General features: G+C 40.6%; 2 protein-coding genes across 4 annotated transcripts in view; one reads left to right on the top strand and one right to left on the bottom strand.

Moving 5' to 3' along the window:
* The window catches only part of LOC126369223 (BAG domain-containing protein Samui), a 35,543-nt gene extending 24,665 nt beyond the window's left edge, over positions 1-10,878 (top strand). For all 3 annotated transcript variants that reach the window (XM_050013544.1, XM_050013545.1, XM_050013543.1), the window contains exons 2-3: positions 8,520-8,661; positions 9,017-10,878. In XM_050013544.1, coding sequence (XP_049869501.1) covers positions 8,520-8,661; positions 9,017-10,629 — 1,755 coding nt within the window. In that variant the 3' untranslated portion in view covers positions 10,630-10,878. The remainder of the gene's footprint in view (positions 1-8,519; positions 8,662-9,016) is intronic.
* Positions 10,879-10,894: 16 nt separating this feature from the next.
* LOC126369202 (vacuolar protein sorting-associated protein 18 homolog) lies at positions 10,895-24,822 on the bottom strand. Its single transcript, XM_050013506.1, has 9 exons — positions 24,357-24,822; positions 23,581-23,912; positions 22,410-22,721; positions 21,037-22,259; positions 20,270-20,439; positions 14,508-14,659; positions 14,034-14,099; positions 13,000-13,165; positions 10,895-12,610 (listed from the first exon to the last, which is right to left on the bottom strand). Exons 1-9 carry the CDS (start codon positions 24,613-24,615, stop codon positions 12,375-12,377), a joined length of 2,916 nt encoding a protein of 971 aa, XP_049869463.1. The 5' UTR covers positions 24,616-24,822; the 3' UTR covers positions 10,895-12,374.
* Between the last annotated feature and the right edge of the window lie 590 nt (positions 24,823-25,412).

Below are 25,412 nucleotides of genomic sequence, written 5' to 3'. Positions count from 1 at the left end.
ATGGAGTGATCATTTATTCTTGACTTGTAAATTTCTATTCTCTAGTCATGTAGTACAGTTATGAGAGTATTATAATGTACATGAAACCTTGTTGCATTAACATGTTTGAAATTTAATGGGACTTAGGGTTCAATTTGTCGAATAAATTGTATGTGACATGGTACTTAGTGTATACATATTAATGCTTGTGGACGTACTTAACCCTGATTGCTGTAATTCCCCCTGTTCTGTGGTTTAGAATATAATCCAAGCATTTCAAAACAGACGGAATCCTAAATATCGTTTACCATGTTGCTAGCAACGCCACAACGAGTGGATGTAAACAGAGTGACGTAGCAGCGCGTGAGTCACCGACGCGAGCATCTGTCGTTTCGAAACACCATTTATAGGAGCCCAAATTAAAATGTAATTTATGTAGCTTCTTTAGGAAATATGTCCTAATTTCCGATTCCTTCCGTTATCCTTAAAAGACTGCACGAAAAAGCTCTTAATGTAATCCTGTCTGACAAGAAAAAGTCCTCGTGCGCAGTTTTTCAGTGTTATATTGAAACAAGAAACGCTTTATATATGCATACGCCTAGAATAACTTACACGATAATCAGTGATATTTAAAAGCTATAGTATCTGTTGATATTTACAATGATAATCTGATAGATTAATGTACTTTAAGAATGATTTGTCATATAGGTAAGTTGTATTTCTGTAGCATCAATATAAAGTAAATAAATATCTACGGCGCTACTGGGGATAAAGTCTCAGTCCCTTCTAAAACAAAATTAATCACAAGCTACCAACAGACAAATCCTATCGCCTAATTTACCGAAAGAGGATTTTATCGAGAGAGGATAGAGAAAGTAGAGAGGAATATATAATATATTCAAATCTGATCCAATTCCCAATCAGTAAGAGCTCATAAATCCCATCTGCGTTGTTTTACAAGCTAAGAGCATTCCGCTCTAAATACTCACAAAGAGCTAATTATAGCGATTGCAATGCGGAATCGATGTGTGCTTTTGAAATACGATCAATCCACCATAAGCCATATATCAAGGTACGAGTCATCGTTTTTAGACCATCTCTGCATACTAAGACTAGCTAGTTTTAAAACTTGGATATAAACACAAGCCCGTAATCCTAGGCGGCAAAAAACAGCTATTCGACAAGTTTTTTTTTGTTAAAACACTGATAAAACGTGCAAAAACGTCTAAAATAAGCAAACAAGGCGAAGTGGACTCCGTGGACATGACAAAAAGATTACCTAAGACAAGTTCACGGTCGAAACGTCCTCACCTCATCGTCTTGTAAACATTAAGCTAAGTCCAGCCGATGATCTCACTGCTATTTATCTGAAAAGGTAAAATGTATCGAATGTGCATAAACGGACCTAGAATGTTCCCCTGTGGAATACGTCACGCACACCTACGAGTTTAGATTGACATTACTTTTTATGGTATTGTATTATTGTAGAATAGTAAACTGTATATTTTAAATCCGGTTCTGTTTTTTTTTTAATAACTAGTAAGAAGATATTAGTGACTCTCATTACAAAAACTTTATCGAAAGCATTTAATAGGTCAATGTGATAATGCCGTGATTAATTATTATCATCGCGTGATTGTGATTGTTGGTAATTGTATATATTTTTTATCAAATTATGTATGAGTTAGTAATTAGTATTTTAGTGTAATATTCGCCTTTAGTTCAGAATATCGTGATTGTGTAATATGTTCTCTTTTCAAGTGTGTAGCGTCTGATTTAATACCGGTCATACTTCTGCATGATTTGTGGGACAAGCCCGATATAAGGATTTTACGACATTGTCAGTTAACTTTAATAACTTCTTAAATATCTCAAAGAGTATTTTACACATACCAGTACCGTAAGTCAAAACAGTATTTTTCATCGTATACTTAAGTTCATTTTCGCGGTCAATGCCCCGATCACATCATTCGTATTGTCTGAAATATGATGTACTTTTTTTTGCCATGGAGGGCCTATGAATATTTATTTCAGTATAAAAACTGCTAGAATTACCAATATCGACGATGTAGATAAAAATAAAAAGTGCGTATTTCTGTTCAATGCTACGTATTTTTTCAGTTTATCGGCATCCCACTGATATCGGGCACAGTAACTGATATTTTGAAAATTCAGTCCATCTGTTTTGTGGACTTCTTGTCACTTTACTGAGCCACTTTATCGACGATTTATAATGTTAAAATAGCATTTGTTTCACATTGCGTGATCACATTAAAAGCTTGGCTACAATTTTATAGCGCAATGACAATAATTCTCTTCAGTCAGTCATTGTCAGCTCAGCACCGTGTAACTGGTCACGAGACGGCACACGTGAAATGTGTTTTCCGTTTCGAACCGCCAGTTTGCGAACACTTTGTGACGATATTTGTATTGGTCTGTGATCGCCCACACGGTGATGTCATCGTTCGTCATCTATATGAGTCGTAAGAAAGTTTGTTTTTTTGCAACCATTTATTTTTTGCTCAGCATGGAGGAATGAATTTATAATAAGTTACTTAATTTGGTTTTCGTACGGTTGGTGAGATAGAAAAAAAAAACTTCGTTCATAATGATTTGGATTCTATAATTACTTTCAGTGCTTGAAACAGGATGTATAATAAATATGGTAAAATATATTTTTTATCTAAAGAATCTAAATAGCAAAATCAAATTTATTTTTTTAGGATTGTTCAATACTTTAATAATGTCATAAATAAATAAGTGTTACAAAAAACACATGTCATTGCTTAAAAACTAGATATTAATTACATTTAAAATTAGTCAAATAGCCCGCCTCGGAGCATACCCGGCTCAAATGTACCCATCACGCCGCGTTGCCACGTTGGATGGCCAGCGAGATGTGCTGAACCAGGTATGATCCAGAGCGGGGGTCGCCACCACGATCTCGCAGACGTCGCCCTAGTTCTTTAACGAACTTTTTAGCTTCCTCATTAATAATGTATTACGAAAGTTTAATCATATCTTGCAGACCACATCTAGTAGAATCACATAGCATTTTTGTTATAATGTTTTGGTTCACACAAACTTTCCCATCTCCAAAACATACATGCATTACGAAACAATAGATATCTCTGCCATCTTTTCTCAAACAAATAGTTTAATATTCTCTTATTTCTGCTGGCTCGTACTGTCTGGTTTGAAAACATCATGTTCATTTATTAGCATAAATAATGTACGGTTGTTTGTCCAGGTATAAGGTGACTACTTAGCTCCTTTAGCGCAGTTTCGCGAATGTTATATAAGCAATTATCCGCGTTATACTAAGCCTCGTTTATAAACTGTTCTAGAATGTTATTTAGTGGCATAATTAGCAAAATTGGGTCTTGTGGAGTACTAATTGAGCGTGAAGAAATCAAATTGAGTTTTACAGTGTGCCTGACATTATTTGAGTTTTCATTTATTGGATGAGGACCAATTTAGTGAACCAATATTTTACACTCATGAACAAACTAAATAAAATGCGTTGGGGTTTCTGAAAAAAAGATGACTTATTGACAATATACTTTTCGAACAACACATTTTTATTGTTTGTCCATGTTTAATTTTAACATTTAGATTTTGACAGGTCTTTTATTTATTGTGTCCAGATAACGAAACGGATAATTTACAACGTTTCACAATTCGTTTTCCTAGTTTGTCTTTTGAGTGCGTTGTTAAAATATTAACATGACAAAATGGCGGATATTTATCATAATATGCAAATGGCGCGAAATCCGCCCACTGCAAGTGTTGTGGATTTGCTTGTAATTATTTACGCATAAATTATTTATGTCGTTAAGTTTATGCAAATGAGTTTAATATTGAATTTTGCTTATGACAATGTGTCCGAAGCTGGATAAAGAGCTTTAATCTTAGTTTGTACATACTCGCAAATGCAAATCCTTGAAAACTTAAAAGTTCTTAAAGTCGTAAAATTAATGTAACAGTGTACGTACGTACATAATGCAGTCAGAAAAGATCTGTAATGCTTTTAAGTTCTCATAAAATTGCTGTAGTTTTATATTTAATCTTTCTGTAAACTGTTACTTCAAAAGTTGAAATAGTCGGAAACAGTAATAAAGATAAATAAAACTACTTTCATGTAGGTATTTTGTTGTTGTAAACTAAAAATTGTGAAGGCAACATTGTTTTCCTGTCCAATAACATTTTATGTAAAAAATCTATAAGTGTTAATAATATAATTCGAGACACATTGCATAGCAATGCCGTCATTAAGGAAAATATATTGATATTTAGTAATATTTGCATCTATTCCATTCTGCAAGGTATATCTTAGATATATTTTTACTTACATGATTCATTGTAGATTTGTCTCGGATTGGTCGGACAAATGTGAATGTTAGTGCACCAGTGTCGGCGTCGTGTCTTATTGTTATAAACAAGACGTTTTATGTTTGAATTTCGTAAAATGCATTCAATATTGTATCCAATTATTTTTCTGCTTCTATAGTAGTAAAGTGTGACTCTACATTGCATTGCGATTTGCGATTCGTCATTAAGGAAAATGTACTCAAATGCAGTCATTCGTTTGTTAGTTTTGTGCACATTTTACGCGTTCCTAAAGGCTTAGGTCATTAGATTAAACAAACTGTCACTATCAACTCTATACCCTACCCCGGAGACTCCATAAAAAAGTCTTGTGTGCCGCCTAACGCGTCATGGCGAGCGAACCAAACCTCGCGTTCCTCCTTACTCCTTAGCGGCTTACGGCCATTTCAGACTAAAGTACACATGAACAAGAGTTACCGTCCTATACGTAGTACTATTCTTCAACCTATGTCGATACTATGTGGACATGCAGTGGTTCATCAGATCGTAATGTAATACAATTAATCCAATAAAAAACATAAATGTGAAATGAGAGCCAAGTTCAATATTATGATAAATGCTTTGGTTGTTGACTTCAACGACAAAAGAAGTGAGATCTAAATGGGTGCCAAGTTCAATGGTCAGTCCTGAAATTTATTTATAAGTAACAGTATAACATAACATATCTTCTTATAACATAAGATAATGTATTGTAGCCTAAGGTCTGTCTTGGCTAGTTTTTATAAACCTACCAACCAACGAATTATTATATTCGATCGCTAGTTTCTATCAACAACCCAAATTTTCGGAATTATAAAAAAAGAACCGACAAATACTTGTAGGTTTAGAATTTGCGAAGGCTATAATTCATATATGAACTAGCCAAGAAGGTGCGGCTCGCCAGTTCTGTTTCTTGAACTTGGCTTGACACGCTAGCGCGTGTCTAGATTAGCTTATTAAATATATAAATATTGCTTTATATTTAAACTAATTCCCAATAGAGTCAAAGTTGAAGATATTCTGTAGTGTCTGAAAAGATTGAGTATGACTCACGGTCATATTCCCTACAAAGTTAGGCAGAGATATGGTACCATCTTAGAAATAACATCGAATTGAGTCAGTTTAAACAGAATGGTGTATATTACAGCTGTAGATACATCTAGACAGTTTACACAATGATTTACGAAACAATCATGCATTCAAGATGTCTTTCCCTCCTTTGTAGGCGAATATTTCGAAACGTTGTCACTTGGTAAACATTGCTAATATGGTAGGAGAAACACTCAACTTTCGATTTGTGTCGAAATTCAAGTCTGAATAAAATTTCATGCAAAATATTTTATATACTTAAGATTTAGTGTCTTCCGAAATGGATTTTATCTGTATGATTATGTAAAATAGTACATAATCCATCTTTAGTGTCTTCTCTCTTTTTCTTTCGGTCTTCTTCTTATCGTGTGGGTTGTGAGGTGGATAACCAACCTCTTTTGAGCCGCCAAAGGCCCCTGACGTGACTCAAGTAACGACTACGTACTTACATCAGTTAGTAGTAACCGGGACTAACGGCTTAACGTGCCTTCCGAGGCACGGAACATCTTACTTCTGGACTATCAGGTGATCAGCCTGCAATGTCCTAACAAAACTAGGGATCACAAAGTGATTTGTCCCCACCGGGATTCGAACCCACGGACCTCCGGATCGTGAGCAGAACGCTCAACCACAAAAAAAAAAACCACTGGAGGCCGTTATCACATACCATGAAAACGCCATTATTGGCAGTTGTAATACACGAAGATGCACACCAGCTGTCAATGTCGTCCATCATCATCGAAAATCTACCCAAAAAAATTCTTGCCAGTACAAAACATCCTTCTGGTCATCGACATGCCTGTAGGGTCAATGACCTGATGTCAATGTCCTGATGACTTTTTTAACTTTTAAGTACAAGGTGCTTGGCTATTATTGGCTTGCATAAACCCTACTCGCTATCTTTAAGTTCAGGTACGAAGATTAAACTTTTATACCGTACAATTTATACTATATTCTTTCTTTCAATACTTGATTCTCTATGAATAAACCACTAGCAAATTTAGTAATTAATAACTACCCACGCCACGTCTGCTTCAAACTGCAAATGTGAGTTACTTTATTCCTTCTAAAGCCACGTTAAGCCTTGGTTATTGCTAAGAGCGAACCGACACATTAGAGGAACAAATTCAGCCGTCTACACCTGTGACTTGCCAAGAAGGGGTTAAAAACGCCATGTTGAAGCAACGAGGATAAAAACTAGAAGCTCGAATGTGGGCGGCAGCACTGTCGAGTGTTTCTAAATTTTGACAGTTCACCATACTGTCCAGCTAAAATTTGTGATAAATTGCTATAAAATGTGGAGCAACGTGGAGTGTATCCCGTCTGAAGTACGAGTTACGAAAAAGAAAAGCCATCAGTTGGAAAAAGGAAGTTTTGATTGAAAATAAGCTTTCTTCTTTCCCATCTTTAGAGAATAAATATAACACTATGATTTTGCAGTTAAACGCTGAGCAAAGGGTTAAAGAGTTACTACGATTTGGTATCGGTCGTTGTAGTATGCGGACTTGCATACATCTTCATACTGATTATAAGCCCGACCAAACTATCGGCCGATGGAAAGTCTGTGGTTTGCGGGGGCTCTTATAGTCAAAACTATGTTTGTTTACCTTTCTTGCACTTATTGTAAGTGCAGGAGGGCACTCATTTGGGAGCTGTCGAACTGAAATTGGGTTGGGTTTGTGTGCACCCGAATGGGCACCAATGTATTTTATTTTATTTCGTGTAATTTAATTTTTATTAATAATATTAATTTTATATATAATTTAATTTTAATTTATCTAATCTAATCTGATGTACTTATACTTATAATTATGGATATTAATCTGAAAATAAATAATTTGAATTTGAACAGTCAATAGTAGCGACACCTGGTGGCCTTTTTAGATACTGTTTAGTTACTAAGCGAGTCGACTAGTTTAGTAACTGAAGTGACTCAGTGTGGCTTTAGCTTTAGGCAACAAAGTCTCGCAGTGGGTTTTATTTATCGTAAGTTAAGTAGTACGAAAGTCGCGCCAGTAAGGTCGACAGTTGGCCGACCTTGCCATATATGGCCGAGTCTTCCGAGACGCATGGTTTTATAATGTCGTTATACGAGAACGGATTTTGGGTAGGAAGTTGTAATAAGTGTGTAGGTATAAAGGCTTATTTAGCTTTAAAGGAGAGTTTAATATGTTAGATCTTCTATCTACGAAAACACATTTCTCGAGTATGTGGGTCTGTCTCCTCGCGATGTTTCTCACCTTCCTTCCCCTCAATGTAGTGCATCAAAAGCACTTCAGTGTGCAACAACTCCTCAATAACAGACGGTATTATGATAATTGCGCATAATTCGTCATCTCATGTGTTTATTGTGACAATAATGTCACGAGAACTAGATTTAACAGGTGCGATAAGTTATAAAGGACAATCACCGAAATAGGCTATCATCATCATCTATCGTGTGGATTGTGAGGTGAATTACCAACCCATCAACCCTGGTTTCAGGGTTACTATTGAGCCGCCAAAGGTCCTTGACATGGTTCATGTAACGACTACTAACTTATATCAGTAAGTAGTAACCGGGACCAACGGCTTAACGTGCCTTCAGAAGCACGGATCATCTTGCTTTCGGACAATCAGGTGATCGATCAGCCTGTAATGTCCTATAACCAAACTAGGGATCACAAAGTGATTTTCGTGATGTGTCCCCACCGGGATTTGAACCCGGGACCTCCGGATCGTGAGCCGAACGCTCAAACCACTGGACCACGGAGGCAGTTGGGTTAGATAGAAGAACACCATTAGTATTATACATAATCACATCACTCCACTCCTCACACCAGTAGGGCTAACATGCGCAAAGTAAGTAACAGCCGGGACCAACAGCTGACCGTGCCTTCCACGCACGGAATCAGCTTATTTATACAATCAGGTGATTTCAGCCTGGAAGGTTAACAACAAAGTGATTTTTGTCAGACGTGTCTTCCATGGGGAATCGAGTCCAACGCGTTGAGCACCATGGAAGCCGTAGAAGATAGGAGATTAGAGCTTAGAAGAGATAGTTGTATTACTATGAGATTATAACCATCCCTTTTCTCTTGCAGCGCGGGTTCCCATTCGACGAGGAGGAGGGCTCAGGCGCGTGGAGCGAGCTAGCGGCGCGCCACCCGGACATCGCGGCGCGGCTGCGACACCACCCCGCCGGCTGGGCCAGCAAGCGGCGGCCCAACAGCCAGCACGACGACGGTACGAACACAGTTTATTCAATTTATTTAATATTTATAAGACACCTTAAAAACTATAGAAAAAAAACCTACTTAAAAACTAAGGGAATGACAGTTGACACTTTAAAAGAAGATCTAAGTTCGGCTCAATGGATCCGCCAAAGACTTCCCCTTGCCGTCCAAAATATTATCGTGTGGGTTGTGAGGTGGATTACCTATCTTTTTTTAATTTCCGTTTTCTGTAATGTAGGTAAATAGTCTAAAGTCAACAACAACATGTCTCAACGTTAATATTCTTACCTTTAGTCGGTAACAATATTAATGAAGACATTCGTCTTTTGCAGGTTTTGTAACCAAAAAACGTTTCGCTATTGCAGATTTCGGCGACAGATTCAGCGGCTTCGACAGATTCCCCTTCGACGAGATCCCGCCTGAGTTCAGAGGACACTTCCCTTCACATTGGAACCGCAGATTCGGTCCCAGAGAGGAGGTCCCTCAACCACAGCCACAGACTAGCAATCAACCGCAGCCACAGTCGCCACAGCAGCAGACCACAGCAACACAGACTGAACCCAACCAACCGCCAGAGCCACAGACTTCACTCCCACAGTACGGACTAAGGAATACAGTAGATCTCGGCCAGAAAAGCGCAGTCGACCCGAGCCTAGTTAATGCAGACGACAGAAACCAAAGGTCCATGTCAGCACCTCCCGAGAGCGCGAACCACACGAAAATGAGCGGACAAAACCACCAGGAGGCCCCACACAGCGAGCCGCAGCCGCAGGCACACTCCAAAGTACGTAATATCCCCATATTCGTGGAGGGCCGCGACCAGCCCGTCATCAACGAGAATGTCGACCACGCTGGTCACTTCGGGGAGTCCAAACCCGCATACGTACCCCACCAGCATCCGCACCCGCACCAGCACCAGCATCAACAGCCGCCGCTAGACAGTACATACTTCACCGAGGAGGGTCCCATCAACTTCAACCACCCGCCCAACTTCACGCGCGCGTTCGGCACCCCGTTCGGCAAGCCGTACCGGCAGGGGCAGCCGTTCGCGCAGCAGAAGGTGTACCCGCAGAGCGCGACCAACTTCGCGCGGGGCGCGTCCCCGCAGAGATCTCAGTCGCCGAAACCGCAGCACGAGGAGTTTATTAAGGTGCCCGTGCAGCACGAGGCGCCAAAGCAGCAGCCGCGACCACAGCCCAAACCCCAGCCACCACAACAGCCGCAGCAGCCCCCGCAGCAGCAACAGCCGCCGCCGCCACCGCAGCAACAGAAGGAGGCGACCCCGCCGCCGCAGCCCAAGCCGGCCTCTCCCGCCGACCCCATCACGCAGATTCTCGCCATCCAGACCGACGTCCTCAACCTGATGACTGAAGTCGAAAACTTCACCGGCACCAAGAAGGACAAGAGATACCTGTTCCTGGATGAAATGCTCACTAGGAACCTTATCAAGTTAGACAACATCGAAACCGAGGGCAAGGAGAACATCAGGAACGCGAGGAAGGAGGCGATTAGGTGTATTCAGAAATGTATAGCCGTGTTAGAAGCCAAAGCCGATAAGGGCGGGAGCACCCCGCAGCCTCAAGAGAACCAGGAGGCGCCCGCGGACGTTGACATGAACAGTCAGCCGAGCGAGCCCGAGCAGGCGGCCAACGGGGAGGTCGACATGAAGGAACCGTCCAAAGATGAAGCTGCGCCCGAGCAGCAGCCGGCTGCAGCGGCGGCGGCCCCCGAGCCCGCGGAGGCGCCTCAAGCCGCCGACACGCGACCGGACGAAAAGCCCGCCGAACCCGAGGCCACGGAAACTAAAGAAGATAATGTAGATAAGAAAACAAAGAAGGTAGTTAAGAATGTAAAGAAACGCGATAAGAGTAAGGATAAGGCGGCGAAAGGCGAGGCCGATAGCAAGGAGGTGATGCAGGTGGACGACAAGGGGGACAAGCCCGCGGGGATGGAGGTGGACGGTGCTGCTAGTCAATAATATAGCTGCCTTAGTGAATTCGCAAGTTAGTACACGGCTCGGCCTTCCTTATGTTAATTCATTGTGCTAATATAACACAGGTGTTGACATCTATGTATAGTGTTTATGTTTGTACATTTATTAATATTTAAACTTAAGTATTTGTCCTTTAGGATCTTAAATGGTATTGTATTTAAATCCTAATATTTAATTTATTGTTTATCATTACGTGATAACACAATTTTCTCAATAAATAAGATGCCACTGAAATGTGTTTATTATTTATTTACATTTCATAACTTTACAAAATAATATGCACTTTATAATGGGCCTGGTTCCTGCAGACACCTCCTAATCTTAATTAAAGTTATACCTGTCATTTCCTTATCCGCCGAAAAGAAAAGGGACGCGTGATACAGATGTTAATTTAAAAAATTAAATGTATAACCCGGGTGAATCAAATAGTCATCTCACTGATATGCAATCCGTTTGACGTGTGCGGTCAACTTAAATCTGTCGGGTTAAATGTAAAATTTTGAGAGGGTTGTTTGAACTGCCTAAAATTGACGTGTTCCATAAATTTTATGCCTGTCGATTAGCCGTCCCTTTCCTTTTCGGTGGATAAGAAAAAGACAGATAAAAAATTAGAAGGTGTGTACTGGTATCTGCACCAATATGTACCTAAACTATCAGTTCCTCAAAATTTATAGTTAATTTGGTACATAAGCTTTTTATATATTATATAAATACACAGATTGCATAGAGATTATATAGAGACGAACTTAAATATCACAGGACGCAGCAATTAATAAAAAGCATTAACATGTATTACTAAATAAAAAAAATATGCAGACTATTTACAAATTATTTTCTTACTCAAATTATACAAAAATATTTCGATTTCAACAAAAAGCATTTACATTTTTACCGAGCGGTAGACGTGCCTTTTTTCTAAAAGTATTTGCGCCTGCGCCATAGTGAGGTGGGAAACGACGAAAAACTTAAAAACTTCAACTTTATGGTTGTATGGCAACCGGTCGTCATAGAGAAGAGACTACCATTACTGCCAATGCCAACTTAAACACAAATAGTCGAGAAGGTTCTTGTGACATTTAAATTACATTGACAGGAGGTAGGGTGCATCGTCTCCTAACAACTGCCATTAAAGAACTTGAACTGCAGACCAGGCTGTATGGCTGTATTCCATTGCCTTCCCATTTGAGAAAATGAAAATACTAAACAACTCATAAAATTACCTGATTACAATTCATTATAAGGTATATAGAGCGCAAGAACTATAAAGCACATCACTAGGTCCGATTTGGGCAGACCAACTTAATTTTAGCTTAATTTGACAGAGTTGAAACTGTGACGATACGGTTGACAATCTATGGTTACGATGGATGTACCTCTGACTACTCGTAAGCTATGCTACGTTGTAGCTTAGGTTGTTGTAACTAAAAGTATTTCCATCTTTTTCTTGTTCCTATTGTAAATGAAGGACGGCACTGATTTAAGAGATGTCGAATTAAAATTAAGCTGGCATCTCCCAGAATAGGTACGGTCACGAGCATTAATATGTATCCACTTTGGTACCATGTCACATTAACTTTTTTGACAAATTGAACTGTAAATCTCACTAAATGTCAAATATGTTAATGCGACAAAGTCCTAAAGTGGGTACATTATATTGCTCATGCATGACTGTACCCATATCATTAATGCATCACTCTTATCAACTTCAAGTCAATAGATAAAGTCACAAATCACTCCCATTCCTTCAGCACTCTATCCCAATCTTCAGGCGGTATGAACGGCTTGTCGATGCAAGAGATCATGTACTCGCCGCAGAAGAGACACTCGCTTGCAACAAGGTCGTCTATCTCGTTCTTCAAGACTTCTCTCAGAGGCAGCCCAGTGGAAGTGACAGTGTTCAACTCTATATTCGATAATACTGACAGTTGGCGTTGTAGGTCTGTTAGTTTGCTGCGGCGGGCTGGTGCTGTAGAAAAAGACAAAAATACACTTAGTTCCAAAGAGAAATTTTAGAGGTCTACCACTCTATATAAGTAAGTGTGATAGTTGTAAAGGCATATTTACCTAAACTTGATGGTAGTACATAATATAGAGTTGATATAACCATTCACCGTCTTACTTGACTTTTTAAAATATATGTAGTTTTATTAGTTCTTTGCTAACATACTTTCATATGGCACGGTTATATTTTAATGTCTAACCAAAAAAATTTGCAGCAAAAACATATTTTAAAAAGTGAAGTAAGGTAAGGTGGTGAACGGTAATATCAACTCTATATTATGTACTACCGTCAAGGTTAGGTATATTTTCCGCCAAATTTCCGACCATAAATTTCGAACCATAAACAATAGTTACCCAATATAGGCTGCGTCTCGCTCAACAGACAGTCGCTATGGAACTTGTGCCCGCAGGGGAACAGGTAGAAGGGGCGCAGAAGCAAAGAAATTTCACACAGACAACACGCGTCCGTTACTGAGACCAACACGCTGCGGTTGCGGAACGATTGGATCTCTCCGCGGACCTGCAATCAGAGGTCGCATGTTATTTTAGTTTTTAGTTTCATCGTCTTCACTAATTTAAGCCACGCTCTTGTCGGTGTAGCATTCTCCATGCTATTTTAGGGAAAAATAGGTCAGTGGTTTCCCTCTTACCTTCCGACCCGCAGTACTGTTTGACGCGAGTGGGATGGCGCCCAGAGTAGTCTATATCAAACCCGTACTAGGAATAGGGTTTTTTGGTATATATTGTTGAAACATAAAGAACCATAGTAAAGACTTTAGAGAACTAGGAAATATGATTGGCCACCTGATACGACACGATTCGTTTATAAAAAAAAAAACAACAGACGGAAGGTGCAAGTTGTATCAATGAGGAAATGAAGGAGAGAAGAGAGGAATAGTGGTTACTCCACTTTTTTTTTTTTTTTGACGTGATGTTGTAGATTTGCCGCAGATGGCATTAACTACTTGGCCGGACAAATGGGGAGCGCTGAAGGCTCTCACCCGGTACAACGTTTAAGACAACAGGCCTGAGGGTGCCCAGTTGGGCGCGAACCTCGGCTCAGCGCGTCGTCTGAGAGGAAGAATATTGAAAGGATTAATCGACCCTAGTGGGTCGATAGCGATAAGCGCTGAATGAGGGAGGTTACTCCACCGATAAGATCGCAGCTCTTAAATAATGTGAGAGAAGGCTTATTACACTACCGAACTCATCGGGCAGTGTATACTTATATTAATAGCTCACCGGGGTGGCGGCGCCGCGATATCGGCATGCATTTTAAACAAACACCCGATGCATAGGGCCTGATGGATTGGTTAGTGTAATAAACCCTTAAATCACGACTGTATCCCCAAAAGGGGTAGGCAGAGAAAAAAAGGAAGTTTACTTACGTATTCCGCCGATCGTGTAGCCTCTTCCATTTCAGCTTTCAGTTCTTCTATTTGATTGTTATACTCCTAGAATGTAACAATTAAAACATTTAAACAAAAAAAAAGAAAGGCAAACATGAAACAGTAGAACTAGGGACTTAGGGGACATCTCGTCCCAGTCTTAAACTGGGCCCAGGGGCGCTAGGGCCCTCTGCTGGGAGGTTTTCTGACCACGTCTTTCCCTCAGCGTTACAGATTCCGATGTGGTAGTAGTTTTACAGCTAGTTACATAATATGTACGTAATTTTTGACGTTCAAAAAGCGCTGACTAGGTAAGCCAATTTTGAAAAATGACTATTTTTGAATATTGAATTTTTGGAATTTATTGAAGTTACATTATATTTCAAAGATTATGGTTCAAAAACAGGACGTGCAAACGGGGTGCCGAGGGGGCCGTTTATACCTTATTGAAGTCCTGCAAAAAACATCACAAACCTGCAGCGACTGGCAGATGGGCTCCCGGAAGTGGTCGATGGTGACCACGTCGCTGAAGAAGGGCAAGATGTCCTCTATCTTGACCAGCGGACACTCCTCCAGGAAGGACATCGCCTGCTTCAAGTCCTGCTCTTTGGTTATCACGTGCTCCGCTGCGGTAAAATAACAGCCTTTAGGTATTTCAGCGTCTTTTATCGTGTGGGCTAGGTGGATTACCAACCTCATCAAAACTGGTGTCAAGGTACTATTATACCAGATGCCCCTGACATGACTCATGTAACAACTACTTACTATCTGCCTTCCTAAGCACGGATCATCTTACTTTCAGACTATCAGGTGATCAGCCTGTTATTTTTATGACTTATTGTAGATTTTTTTTCAGTAGGAATTGGCCTTTGATAGATTGGAATGGAAAATGCTACACCTGTCGGTGTAGCGTGACTCTTAAATTGATGATGATGATTGTATATTTGACATAGATGGCATTATGTATTTGTGATATATCATCACCGGGATTCGAACCCGGGACATTCAGATTGTGAGCCCAACGCTCCGGACCCCGGAGGTCGTTCTGGGTAATATTAACATAACATAGCATCACGCCTGTAAACCCGAAGGGGTAGGCAGAGTTGTATAATAACACCCACTCTGCGCCTGCTGTGTTTAAGTCCCAAAAGTTTTTTTTTTTTTAATTTATAGTCCCAAATGATGATGATCTCCGACCGATTTCGGCCATGGCGACCACTTCGACTCCTAGTCGGCACAACGCTGATGCGCCCCAAGATGGCTTATGTAGTCTATCTTTACAGTGAACTCCCTCGCCATAAATATTTACCAAAACGGAGTGCTCACGTGCTCAAATAATAAACCATGTGATGTCAATTATTCATTCCAAACTCATAAAGCCGAATTTTAATTCGATACAATAACATTCTGGAAGAGGGTAGAACGAAGTTCTACAGTAAAAAAAGCTGTTCCTAATTACATTTATTTAAAAACGGAAAATACACATAAAAAATCACGCTCGTATATACTACGCATTATAAGTGTTGCGATTAATGAGTACTAGTGTTGGTGAAGTGTTTCGTGCAGGCAACAAAGACGGACACAAGTTTCAATGGAATGTTGCTGTCACCACTTGTGCATGTTTTTAGGCATTGATTCTTCGAGGGAGCGTGATAACTTTAGTGCTACGAGTAATTTTAGAACGAGCGGATTTATCAGAGGACTTTTAAGCAAAGGGCTACATCAGTTATCTATAAAAACACAAAGGTGACCTTTGGACTGCACGTCAGCTGTTTTTAGGTCCATATATGTGTTTGTCTCCTAATGGCCGCAAATTTCGCAACTTCAGACGATTGCATCGATGGCCTGGGGGTGTACGTGACGTTATTATTGACTGCTCAAGCCGCCAGCTCCGAGTTCAAATCCCGGCGTCGACAAATCGTTTTTAGCTTCTTTTTTTTTTGGTATTTTTGTGAGACGTCTATCTTTTAATGTGGTTTACATCCTTTTTAATTATTATTAATTGTCTTCCCACTTTAAATTATTTATATACAAGTGAAATTGATTAAGTTTTTGACATTTTCTTGTTTTAGTTTTGTTTTAATTTAATATTTTGACATAATAATTTTATATTTAATTGTTCAGAATTGTACTATATTTCGCCTGGCAACATCACAAACATAACTTTAAAAAAAAAATAACTTTTTGAAAATTTAGTTTTGGAACGTCTCTCTAACCCTCTTGCTTTCGTGTCGTTATAGAGGTCAGACGTGTGACCCTCGAATAATTTTTGAATCTTTCGAATCATTGTCGTAATTGCCGAAAATATTCCTAGTGCAACAGTGCCTTTAGATTGGGAAGACAATCCATCGCTCGAGTGTTTTGCCACAGTTATAGGTAACTCGGTAATCTGAGGTAAGTCGGCGAGCTGAAGGTACTGCAGGAGCCTCCCTGGCTGTTGGTTCTCGAGCCTGCGTATGTCGCAGCAGGTCATCTAGGTGAGTCTTTCTCTTTTAAAGGCATTTTCTCGTCGATTGTCGTATTTTTATAAGTTGCACTTTCGTATCAATTTTTTACCCAAATTTAGTATATCGCAATTTTCCCAATACAGTCCACTTTTAATATTCATTAATGATTCACTATTTTAATAATTAATATTTATTCGTTGTCATGTTTCGGTTAATTTGGTAAAATCGCACTGTATTTTCCTTTTTTTTGTATACTTGTTGACTACGTTTTACTAACTAGAGGGTACTATTTTTTTTAGTATAAAATATTAGTATCTCTATGGATTGTGTATTTTATTACCATGAGTTCTCTCAATGTGACCTGTCCACACTGCCCCGGTTCTACAAGACTGTTTTCACGGCGGGGCCTTAGTATTCACATCGGTCGCAAACACAAGAACGATGCCGATGCAATCACACGACCGTTCACTGATATTCCGGCTGCACCGGTACCGGTGTCTACACACCAAAATTCACTGTCTCTGTCCCCACCAACAAACTGCTGCCTAGATATCCTTCCCAATATGAAAAGGACCACACCAGTCCTTCGTCACATTCCAAAAGGAGCAAGGTGTTTGGCGGCGGCCAAACTTGCTGTTGTAATACGGGATTGTGTGGAGAAAAACGGTGTAGATGAGTGGTACCGCCTTCTTTCGTTTGCCTACACGGCATTGAGGAGACCAGAATGCTCTGGAGCAGGGTCTCTAACAACCAAGGTCAAACGAAATATCGATGGTTTTTGTTTTGTTGCCAGTGATAATAATGTAAATGGCAAAACACCCTCATTGATTAAAACTATCGAGTCAAAGGTATATGAGGGAGACCTTAGAGCTGCAGTGCGGTTACTTGTGTCGGACGATAATTTTGTAAGATCTGATCCCCAAACGTTAGCCTCTTTACAAGCGAAACATCCTTCCCCGTCCCGGCCACGTTCATTTCCACCGGAACTAGACAGCGATACACCGTCCTTGAAAGTTAAGGTTGAGGGCGTAGCCCAGGCGCTCAGCTCGTTTTATAGCAGTTCAGCGGCTGGGTTAGATGGCATTCGTCCGGCTCATCTCAAGGAATTGACATCATCTTCAGCAGGGGATGAGGGCCTCAAGCTATTAGAACAACTTACCAACCTCTGCAATTTTTTTTAGATGGTCAGCTAAACCCTGCTGTATGCCCTTACCTTTATGGAGCTTCTCTGTGTGCTTTGAGCAAAAAGGATGGAGGAATACGACCGATTGCTATCGGTAGTATCTTCAGACGTTTGGTGGCAAAACTGGGGTGTCAGGCAGTGAGAGCTGAAGTTGCTACTTATCTTCAGCCGCAACAACTCGGATTCGGAACACCTTTAGGGTGTAAAGCGGCGATCCACGCCACACGCGCTTTTGCTGTCGATCCGATTAACGCTGACTGCGTAATATTGAAGCTGGACATACGCAATGCTTTTAATTCTCTAGAAAGAGACGTTTTGTTAGCGGAAGCAAAAGATAAGATTCCCTGCCTGTACCGATTTCTCCTTCAGATGTACCGCTCACCCTCGAGTCTCTTTTACGGAGAATCTCTTATCCAATCTCAGGTTGGGGTCCAACAGGGGGACCCACTTGGCCCCCTTATCTTTAGCCTGGCCATTCATAAAATAATATCTCAGCTCGAATCCCCACTTAATGTTTGGTACCTCGATGACGGAACTATCGGGGGGAAGCCTGAGGTTGTGGAAAGAGATATGTTTTGCGGTCCGGCAGCGGAGAATAGGTTTCAACGGTTTGGCTCTCTGATCCCGGGCTTGAGGGAACTGAATTCAGCAAATTTTTGCCTACTTGGGGCTCCCATTTTTCCTACAGGAGTCCCAGGGGCCATACGCCAGAAAAAGGAATTACTAGAGAGGGCCCAGGAGCGCCTCAGTTCTCTCCCTGCACACGTGGCCTTGTTGTTATTGCGGGTTTGCTTTGCGGTTCCGAGGGTAACCTATTTGGTGCGGACGTCTCCGACTTGGCTGTTCCCAACGGAAGTGGCATCCTTCGACGCGGTTACCAAGCTTTCTGTGGAGGGCATTCTTAATGTCTCGCTCGACAGTACCCAGTGGACTCACCTGCCTATACGGCTGGGCGGCCTAGGAATAAGGTGTATGGGGGATATAGGAGTGCCTGCATTCTTGGCATCAGCACATGGAGTCTCAGACCTGGTGTCATCTATATTGTCACCCGCTACTGGTAGAGTGAGTATACCCTTCGCTGACGGCGCGTTGACTGTATGGCGGGGTCTCAATCCTGCTTCCACGGTACCCGAGGCTGTGTGTTCTCAGCGAGGGTGGGACGACACTCAGGCGACGGCTGTTCTTCAGCGTTTGGTGGAAAATGCCTCAGGGGTGGATTTGGCCAGGCTACGTGCGGTGTCACAGCCGGAAGCAGGTGCGTGGCTGCATGATTGCATGCAGCCACGAAGGTATTGACCTTCTCCGCACATGGGGACTCTCCTGGATAATGACTCCGTGCGGGTGGCGGTTGCTTTTCGCCTGGGCTGCAACGTTTGCGAACGTCATTTATGCGTTTGTGGCTCTATGGTGGAGGCCGATGGACATCACGCCTTAAGTTGTTGTCGCTGCTCGGGGAGGTTCCCGCGTCACCACGCCCTGAATGATTTGCTCCGGCGTGCCCTGGTGTCCGCCCAAATACCGTGTGTCCTCGAGCCTCCTGGGCTTAGTCGCTCAGATGGAAAGAGGCCAGACGGACTGACTTTGGTGCCTTGGAAGAACGGTAGGTGCTTGATCTGGGACGCTACTTGCGTCAGCACCTTTGCCGCTAGTCACCTAAGTCGGACGGTTAGAAAACCCGGGGCTGCAGCGGAATGCGCAGCGGTGAAAAAGCGGGAAAAATACTCAGCCCTCGCCCAGCAATATATTTTCGTGCCGTTCGCGGTGGAAGCTGCGGGCTCCTGGTGTGTGGAGGCGAAGGCATTTGTGGCTGAGGTGGGCCGGCGATTGAGAGAACGTGGTTATGACGCCCGCTCCGGTTCGTACCTTGTGCAACGGTTGTCCATCGCTATCCAGCGTGGAAACGCGGCTAGTTTGATGGGCACCTTTGCGCCGGGAATGACACGAGGTGGATTATTTGAACATGACGCACGTGCACATAGACGTTAATTCACTGATGTTGGATTAATTTAAAATTCATTTAATTATCATTTTTTATCTATGTGTAATTAGACTAAGTTTTTATAGTTATTTATGAATTCTGGATATAATAACACTATAACGCAATTCAATTGCCGCATATAAAATGCGCAATATTGGTTTTTTAGGTGAGTTGCTTGCATGTGGCCTATTTAACTCCGTAGGTTAGGTAAGTGGATGCCTCTAATAACGCATAACTCTCCTTTTTGCTTCGTCACAGTCGGGTAAAAATGGTAGAATGATGAAGGGTTATATAACTGACCGATCTTCTTCTTCTATCGTGTGGGTTGTGAGGTGGAGTACCAACCTCATCAACCCTGGTGTCAGGGTTACTATTGAGCCGCCAAAGGCCCCTGACATGGCTCATGTAACGACTACTTACTTACATCAGTAAGTAGTAACCGGGACCAACGGCTTAACGTGCCTTCCGAAGCACGGTGCCATCTTACTTTTTGGACAATCAGGTGATCAGCCTGTAATGTCCTAAACGAAGTGATTTTTTGTGATAAGTCCCCACCGGGATTCCAACCCGGGACCTCCGGATCGTGAGCCCAACGCTCTACCGCTGGACCACGGGGGCCGTTACTGACCGATGCTAAGCCACAGTTGCCGCTGCATGTCCACGGAGTCAGGCAGGTCGGCGACACTCTTGGCCAGCGCCAGGTCCACGGTGAGCGCCAGCTCCACCGCCGTCTCCCACAGCCCCAGTAGCGCGGACAGCTTCACGCACGCCTCGGGTACGTTCTTCTCGCGGCACAGTCTGGGAAAATGTGAGGACAACATAAATATTTAACATATAACATAAGTTCACCATATCCCTATGAGGGACCTTCGAGACTACGTTCTTCAAAAAAAAATAGATTTCGCTGTACAAATTTTCTTTCGTTTCATCATCATCATCAGCCCATTAACGTCCCCACTGCTGGGACACGGGCCTTCCCTATGGATGGATAGGGAGATCGGGCCTTAAACCACCACGCGGGCCCAGTGCCAGTTTCCTTCGTTTAACCTTCTAATTTCATGGATAACATAGGATGACTTACTTTTTATCTATATTTTTGGGTATAACTGAAGATAGTTTTCATTACCCCTAGATACAATTACATCTTCCACCCATTGTTATTCTGATCAAAAGCAATAAAGGTAGCAACATAATTCTATACATAATGTGATCCAAATATCAAGCAACAATTATTTTTATATTTGCTTCTGCCATTACCAATAACTAGATTTGACGGGGATACCAAACACTGGTCACACTTTTGGAAACATTTATAACCAAGTATATCGAAAGAGCTCAAATCAGTATATGAAATATTTTACAAAAATCACACAAAACTTCAGGGGCACTACTTACCTTAGAGCATAATGAACATCATAATTGACCAAGGCCGCATCCTGGCCTTGCCTGGCCAGATACCGCATCAGCGACGTGTTGTCATGTTCCACATACAGCGTCAGAAGGTAGTTGTGGATAGCTTTGTCTTTCACATTGAAGTTCTGCACCATAAACTCCAAATATCTAATAATTTCTGACACATGGGCCTCATCATTCTCACACGAGAGAAACGCTGGGAGCAACTTTGTAGGACTCAACCGCATACCCTGGGAAATCAAAGCGTTTACTGTGTGTTTTGGAGACTCCTCCATCAACGTTGGAGCAAACTGGTAAAACAACTCTGGCTTTTTCAAAGTCTGAAGAGTGTTCAAAGCTTCCAAGTAGGATTTCTTGTAAATGTGCTGTGACACGACGTTTTCGTAGTCTTCGTTTATTATAGTGAGCTTGATCAAATTCTGTTTGTCTCCGTGCGAAGACATCAAGTCGTAAATGACAGATTTCACGTGCTGCATACATTTCACTACTTTGGGCTGAAGAAGAAAGACTTCAAAGTCACTTTGTATCTGCCGGTATTCGTGCGACTCCTCGTTTCCAGTCCGTCTCAGGAGACCTAACTGGGACAGGTACAGTTCAGTCATCCAAATAACTATCATTGATGTGAGAGTTTTCTCATCTTCCTTCAAAACATCCAGACGTTTTCCCAGATACACTTTCAGGGCATTTATCTGATCAACTTCTAGGAACTTCAGGCAGATCGTTTCGAAGCTGCTTTGCGTCTCGGCGAATATCTCCGCGCTTTTTTCGTAGTCGCCTTTGGAAAACAGTAACTCTGCTTGTTTCACATTTATTATATCGACAAACGCAGGGTTGTTGAAGCAGTACTCTTTAGCGAGGTCGAATTGTTCTTTGTCGCAGTATATCCTCCAGACATTGCGTTCTTCTCTTAGCACCTTGTATCGGAAGACCGTTTTGTCTGTCACTGCCCAGATCGTCCTCCTTAATGGGTCCTTGACTATATTCTTCAACTTCCCATGAGCTTCTGAATAGTGATCTTGGTATACTAATTCCTGGTTCAGTAAAGATATCGCTTTCACTTTATCGGAGTACATGATAAGCGCGTGGAATTCCGTAAGGACGAAAGCCAGTGGGGACTTTTCTTTAGCCTCGTTTTCTGTGGGGTAGTTGATTAGTTCACCTTGTGTGAAAAGGGAGTTTGAATTTTGTTGAGATATAGGATCCAACTGGAAGTAAAAGTTATGGCATTATGACACATTTTGAGGTTTTAATAGACAGAATAAATGTACAAGTAGCAGAAATTCAGGCTAATAAACGGGATAACGAAATCAAAAATGATAAAGTTAAGTATTATAAACATCTTATACATCACTAACCTGTCCATAAAATATCCCAGGTTCAGTCAGCCAGGCGAACATTTTCGGCGTATTGAATTTATCAAGGAAGAACTGCAGTTTAGAATACTTCAATGTCGACGGTATTTCTTGGAAACTGGTTTCTGGTGTGGTCAGATACTGATGGAATATGGACTGGAGTGACGGCTTCCCATCCGTGGTCACTGCATGGCCTATGAACTGGTACAATCTTGTTGGAGTGGTCACAAATATGAAGTATTTACTTGTGTTCCCCACTCGGTGGAACTGCAAGCCTGTTATTGGCGTCTCCGCGCCTCGACCAATGTCGAATATCTGAAATATTAAAGGTGACAAGTTAATAGTGAATGTTGGTCATGTAACGTTTTTAATTCCCAACCACTGCATGCAATGAATATAATATTCCAAAGATCACAATGTGTATATCCCAATCATTTGAGAACAGTTAGTCGCCTCATAAGCTGAAATAATGTATTCTTTTTTCAATAATCTACAAATTAAGAAAATATAACAAACATACACAAATTACACACATAACAGCAAGCATTATTCAGATAATATAACATTACCAATCCTTCAATATCCCTTCCACCATACAAGGGCAGGTAGTTAGGCAGCTTGCGTAACAGAAATTACAAATAAGTAAATTGTAGTAAAATATATAATTATTCAAACACATTGTTATAAACTTCTTCAAGACAAGCAATAAATTATAGTTATAACATTTTAAAGCTAAAAGAAATACCCATCCAATAGGCTACTTGATGACCTTATTCATATGAGATACTTTTTTCGAAACGTCAAAACGAGTGTTTCCTTTGGAGTTTGGATGGAAATACTGTCCTGTGACGTCATCAATAAAAGCGGTTGAATGTTGTACTCATTGTTACTTAATTTATAAATAAAATTTGAAAATAAGTAGAAAAGTAAAATGAGGTTGATTTTGATCATCTAAGACTGGCTTCTATTTCCAGATTAGCATTTTATAATTTACTTGTCACCCAGTCAAATACCCTATTCAGAAACAGGCACTATTTTGTATTTTCTAAAATGGTTTTAATTCTTTGTTGTAGGAATCTGACGATTCTGTCTATATGTCCATAGCAATGGCCTCCACCAATATTTTTCTACTCCCCTTTGCGTTTACCACTCTCGTCTCTATGGAACATCTTACCTGTCTCCAATATTGCTGGCTTGCGGTAAAAGACTTATCGCTATCAGCTTCCAGCTCAGTTTCTATGATGTGCCCCTGGGATGTACCCAGCAAGATCGGACCAGTAGTAACTTCTGAGAAATTCTCATAGTTCCAGCCAACTTCTGTCACTTCAAAGTTTCTTGACTTCGTAACACATTTTAGCTTAGAGCTCTTGCAGTGAAGGTAGACTAGTTCAGGATTGCCTTCTTTATTTCTAGCTGCGAATGCCAGTAGAAGGTGCTGGCCTAAGGGATCGAGGAATATGCCGGTGAGCTTCGTATTTTGCTGAACGTATTTCGAATATTGGATTTCTGGAATAAATAAAATTAATAGTGAAACTATCAGTGATGTAAATCTCTTTGTATGTAGGTATTATAGTAATTTGCACTTAATTATGTGTTTATTTGAAACTATATTTTTTTTTATTTAAGCAGTTGCAAGTGATAAGAACCTTTGAAAAAAAATATGGTACTCATTACAAATTAATATAAATTTAAGTATATAAATACTACATACACAGCATTGCTGATAAAAAGGAGGAAAATGTATTTTATTAATAATGTTACAACATCTCTCATTTATTATACAAACCAACATCACTGGATTTAGTACTGCCACTCAATATTACAGGCCATTTAATCAATCCTCAATAGTTAAATAAAGTGCCTATGAAGAATGTGTATTATTCATTATAATGAGAAAGGTTGTAGGGGAGGCTTGCGTCTAGTCATGAAGAGTATAGGTATAAAATATACCTTCAGCATTATCAGGCATCCTCAGATCCATCCTAAACAGCTTCCCATTGGCCATGGCAAGGACAAGGTAGTCACTAGCAACAGCGATATGAGTAATAGTGTCTGAAGGAGTCAAATTCATCTTCTGCTTGGAAAACATCGGCGTATTGTCCTCGACCTGCATGGTAATGTACCCGGAGGATGTCATCGGCTCCGACAAAGGCTTCGCTCGCTGCGAAACCTGGGATGCTTGCTCGTATTGATCAAAAATTGAAGTCATTTTGTTAGTTGTTGATTTACGAAACCCAATACAAAACACTTCACCAAACTTTTTGTTAGTGCTTACTTTAATCACTATAGTATCATGTTTTGCTAGTATATAAAGATGCGTGTTAACGTCTATTCGGCTGTGAAATAAAACTCACGCACAAGATCACGAAACAAAAATACCAACTCCCCGTTTCAGTGACAAATTGTAATCGACACAATTGACATTTGTAATCGCGACTCTTTTATAAGGTCAACTATTTTTTTTATATAATCATGGTTTAAAATCATTTAAAATCAAATATTTCTCATAACTATAAGTCAAATTTTAGAAACAGTTATTTTATAATATTTTAATAAAACCAGCAACTTGTTCTTTTAATTTTTAACTAATATTAACAACATTTTAAAGTTTTTGAACGTTTTTATATTATTGCAAAACGTGTCGAAGGTACTATAAAAGACTTGTTGATAATGTAGGACGTTCAGAAAATACATTTCCAACGTGTGAGACTGGAATAATTCGTAAAGTAACCCCATATTTTGGCCATAAATTTACTGTGACTTCAACGTTGATTGAGATTTTGTAAAATAGAAACTAAGACAATTCATTGTTATTAAGTAATTTAATTAAAATGTTATAAAGTAACTTTATGTCAAATCATGTCAAATATAGTTTTTGAAATCAACATATAGTTTTCGAACAGATTTATTGAAATGTCAATTTTTGTTTTTTTAATGCGCTTTCTTTGTATGCTACACAGGTCTACATTCTGTTTAGAACTGAAAAAGCACTATACAAAATCTTCT

This window comes from Pectinophora gossypiella, chromosome 8 (genome assembly GCF_024362695.1).
Source record: "Pectinophora gossypiella chromosome 8, ilPecGoss1.1, whole genome shotgun sequence".
Taxonomy (NCBI): domain Eukaryota; kingdom Metazoa; phylum Arthropoda; class Insecta; order Lepidoptera; family Gelechiidae; genus Pectinophora; species Pectinophora gossypiella.
This window is presented reverse-complemented; position numbering and strand designations above follow the sequence as displayed.

Excerpts from the sequence above, each read along its gene's own strand:
- LOC126369202 (XM_050013506.1), bottom strand. The coding sequence starts at position 24,615 with ATGACTTCAATTTTTGATCAATACGAGCAAGCATCCCAGGTTTCGCAG. Across the intron at positions 13,166-14,033 it reads CTACACGATCGGCGGAATAC|GTCCGCGGAGAGATCCAATC; the intron begins GTAAGTAAACTT and ends CTCTGATTGCAG. Across the intron at positions 12,611-12,999 it reads CGAGACGCAGCCTATATTGG|CACCAGCCCGCCGCAGCAAA; the intron begins GTAACTATTGTT and ends CTTTTTCTACAG.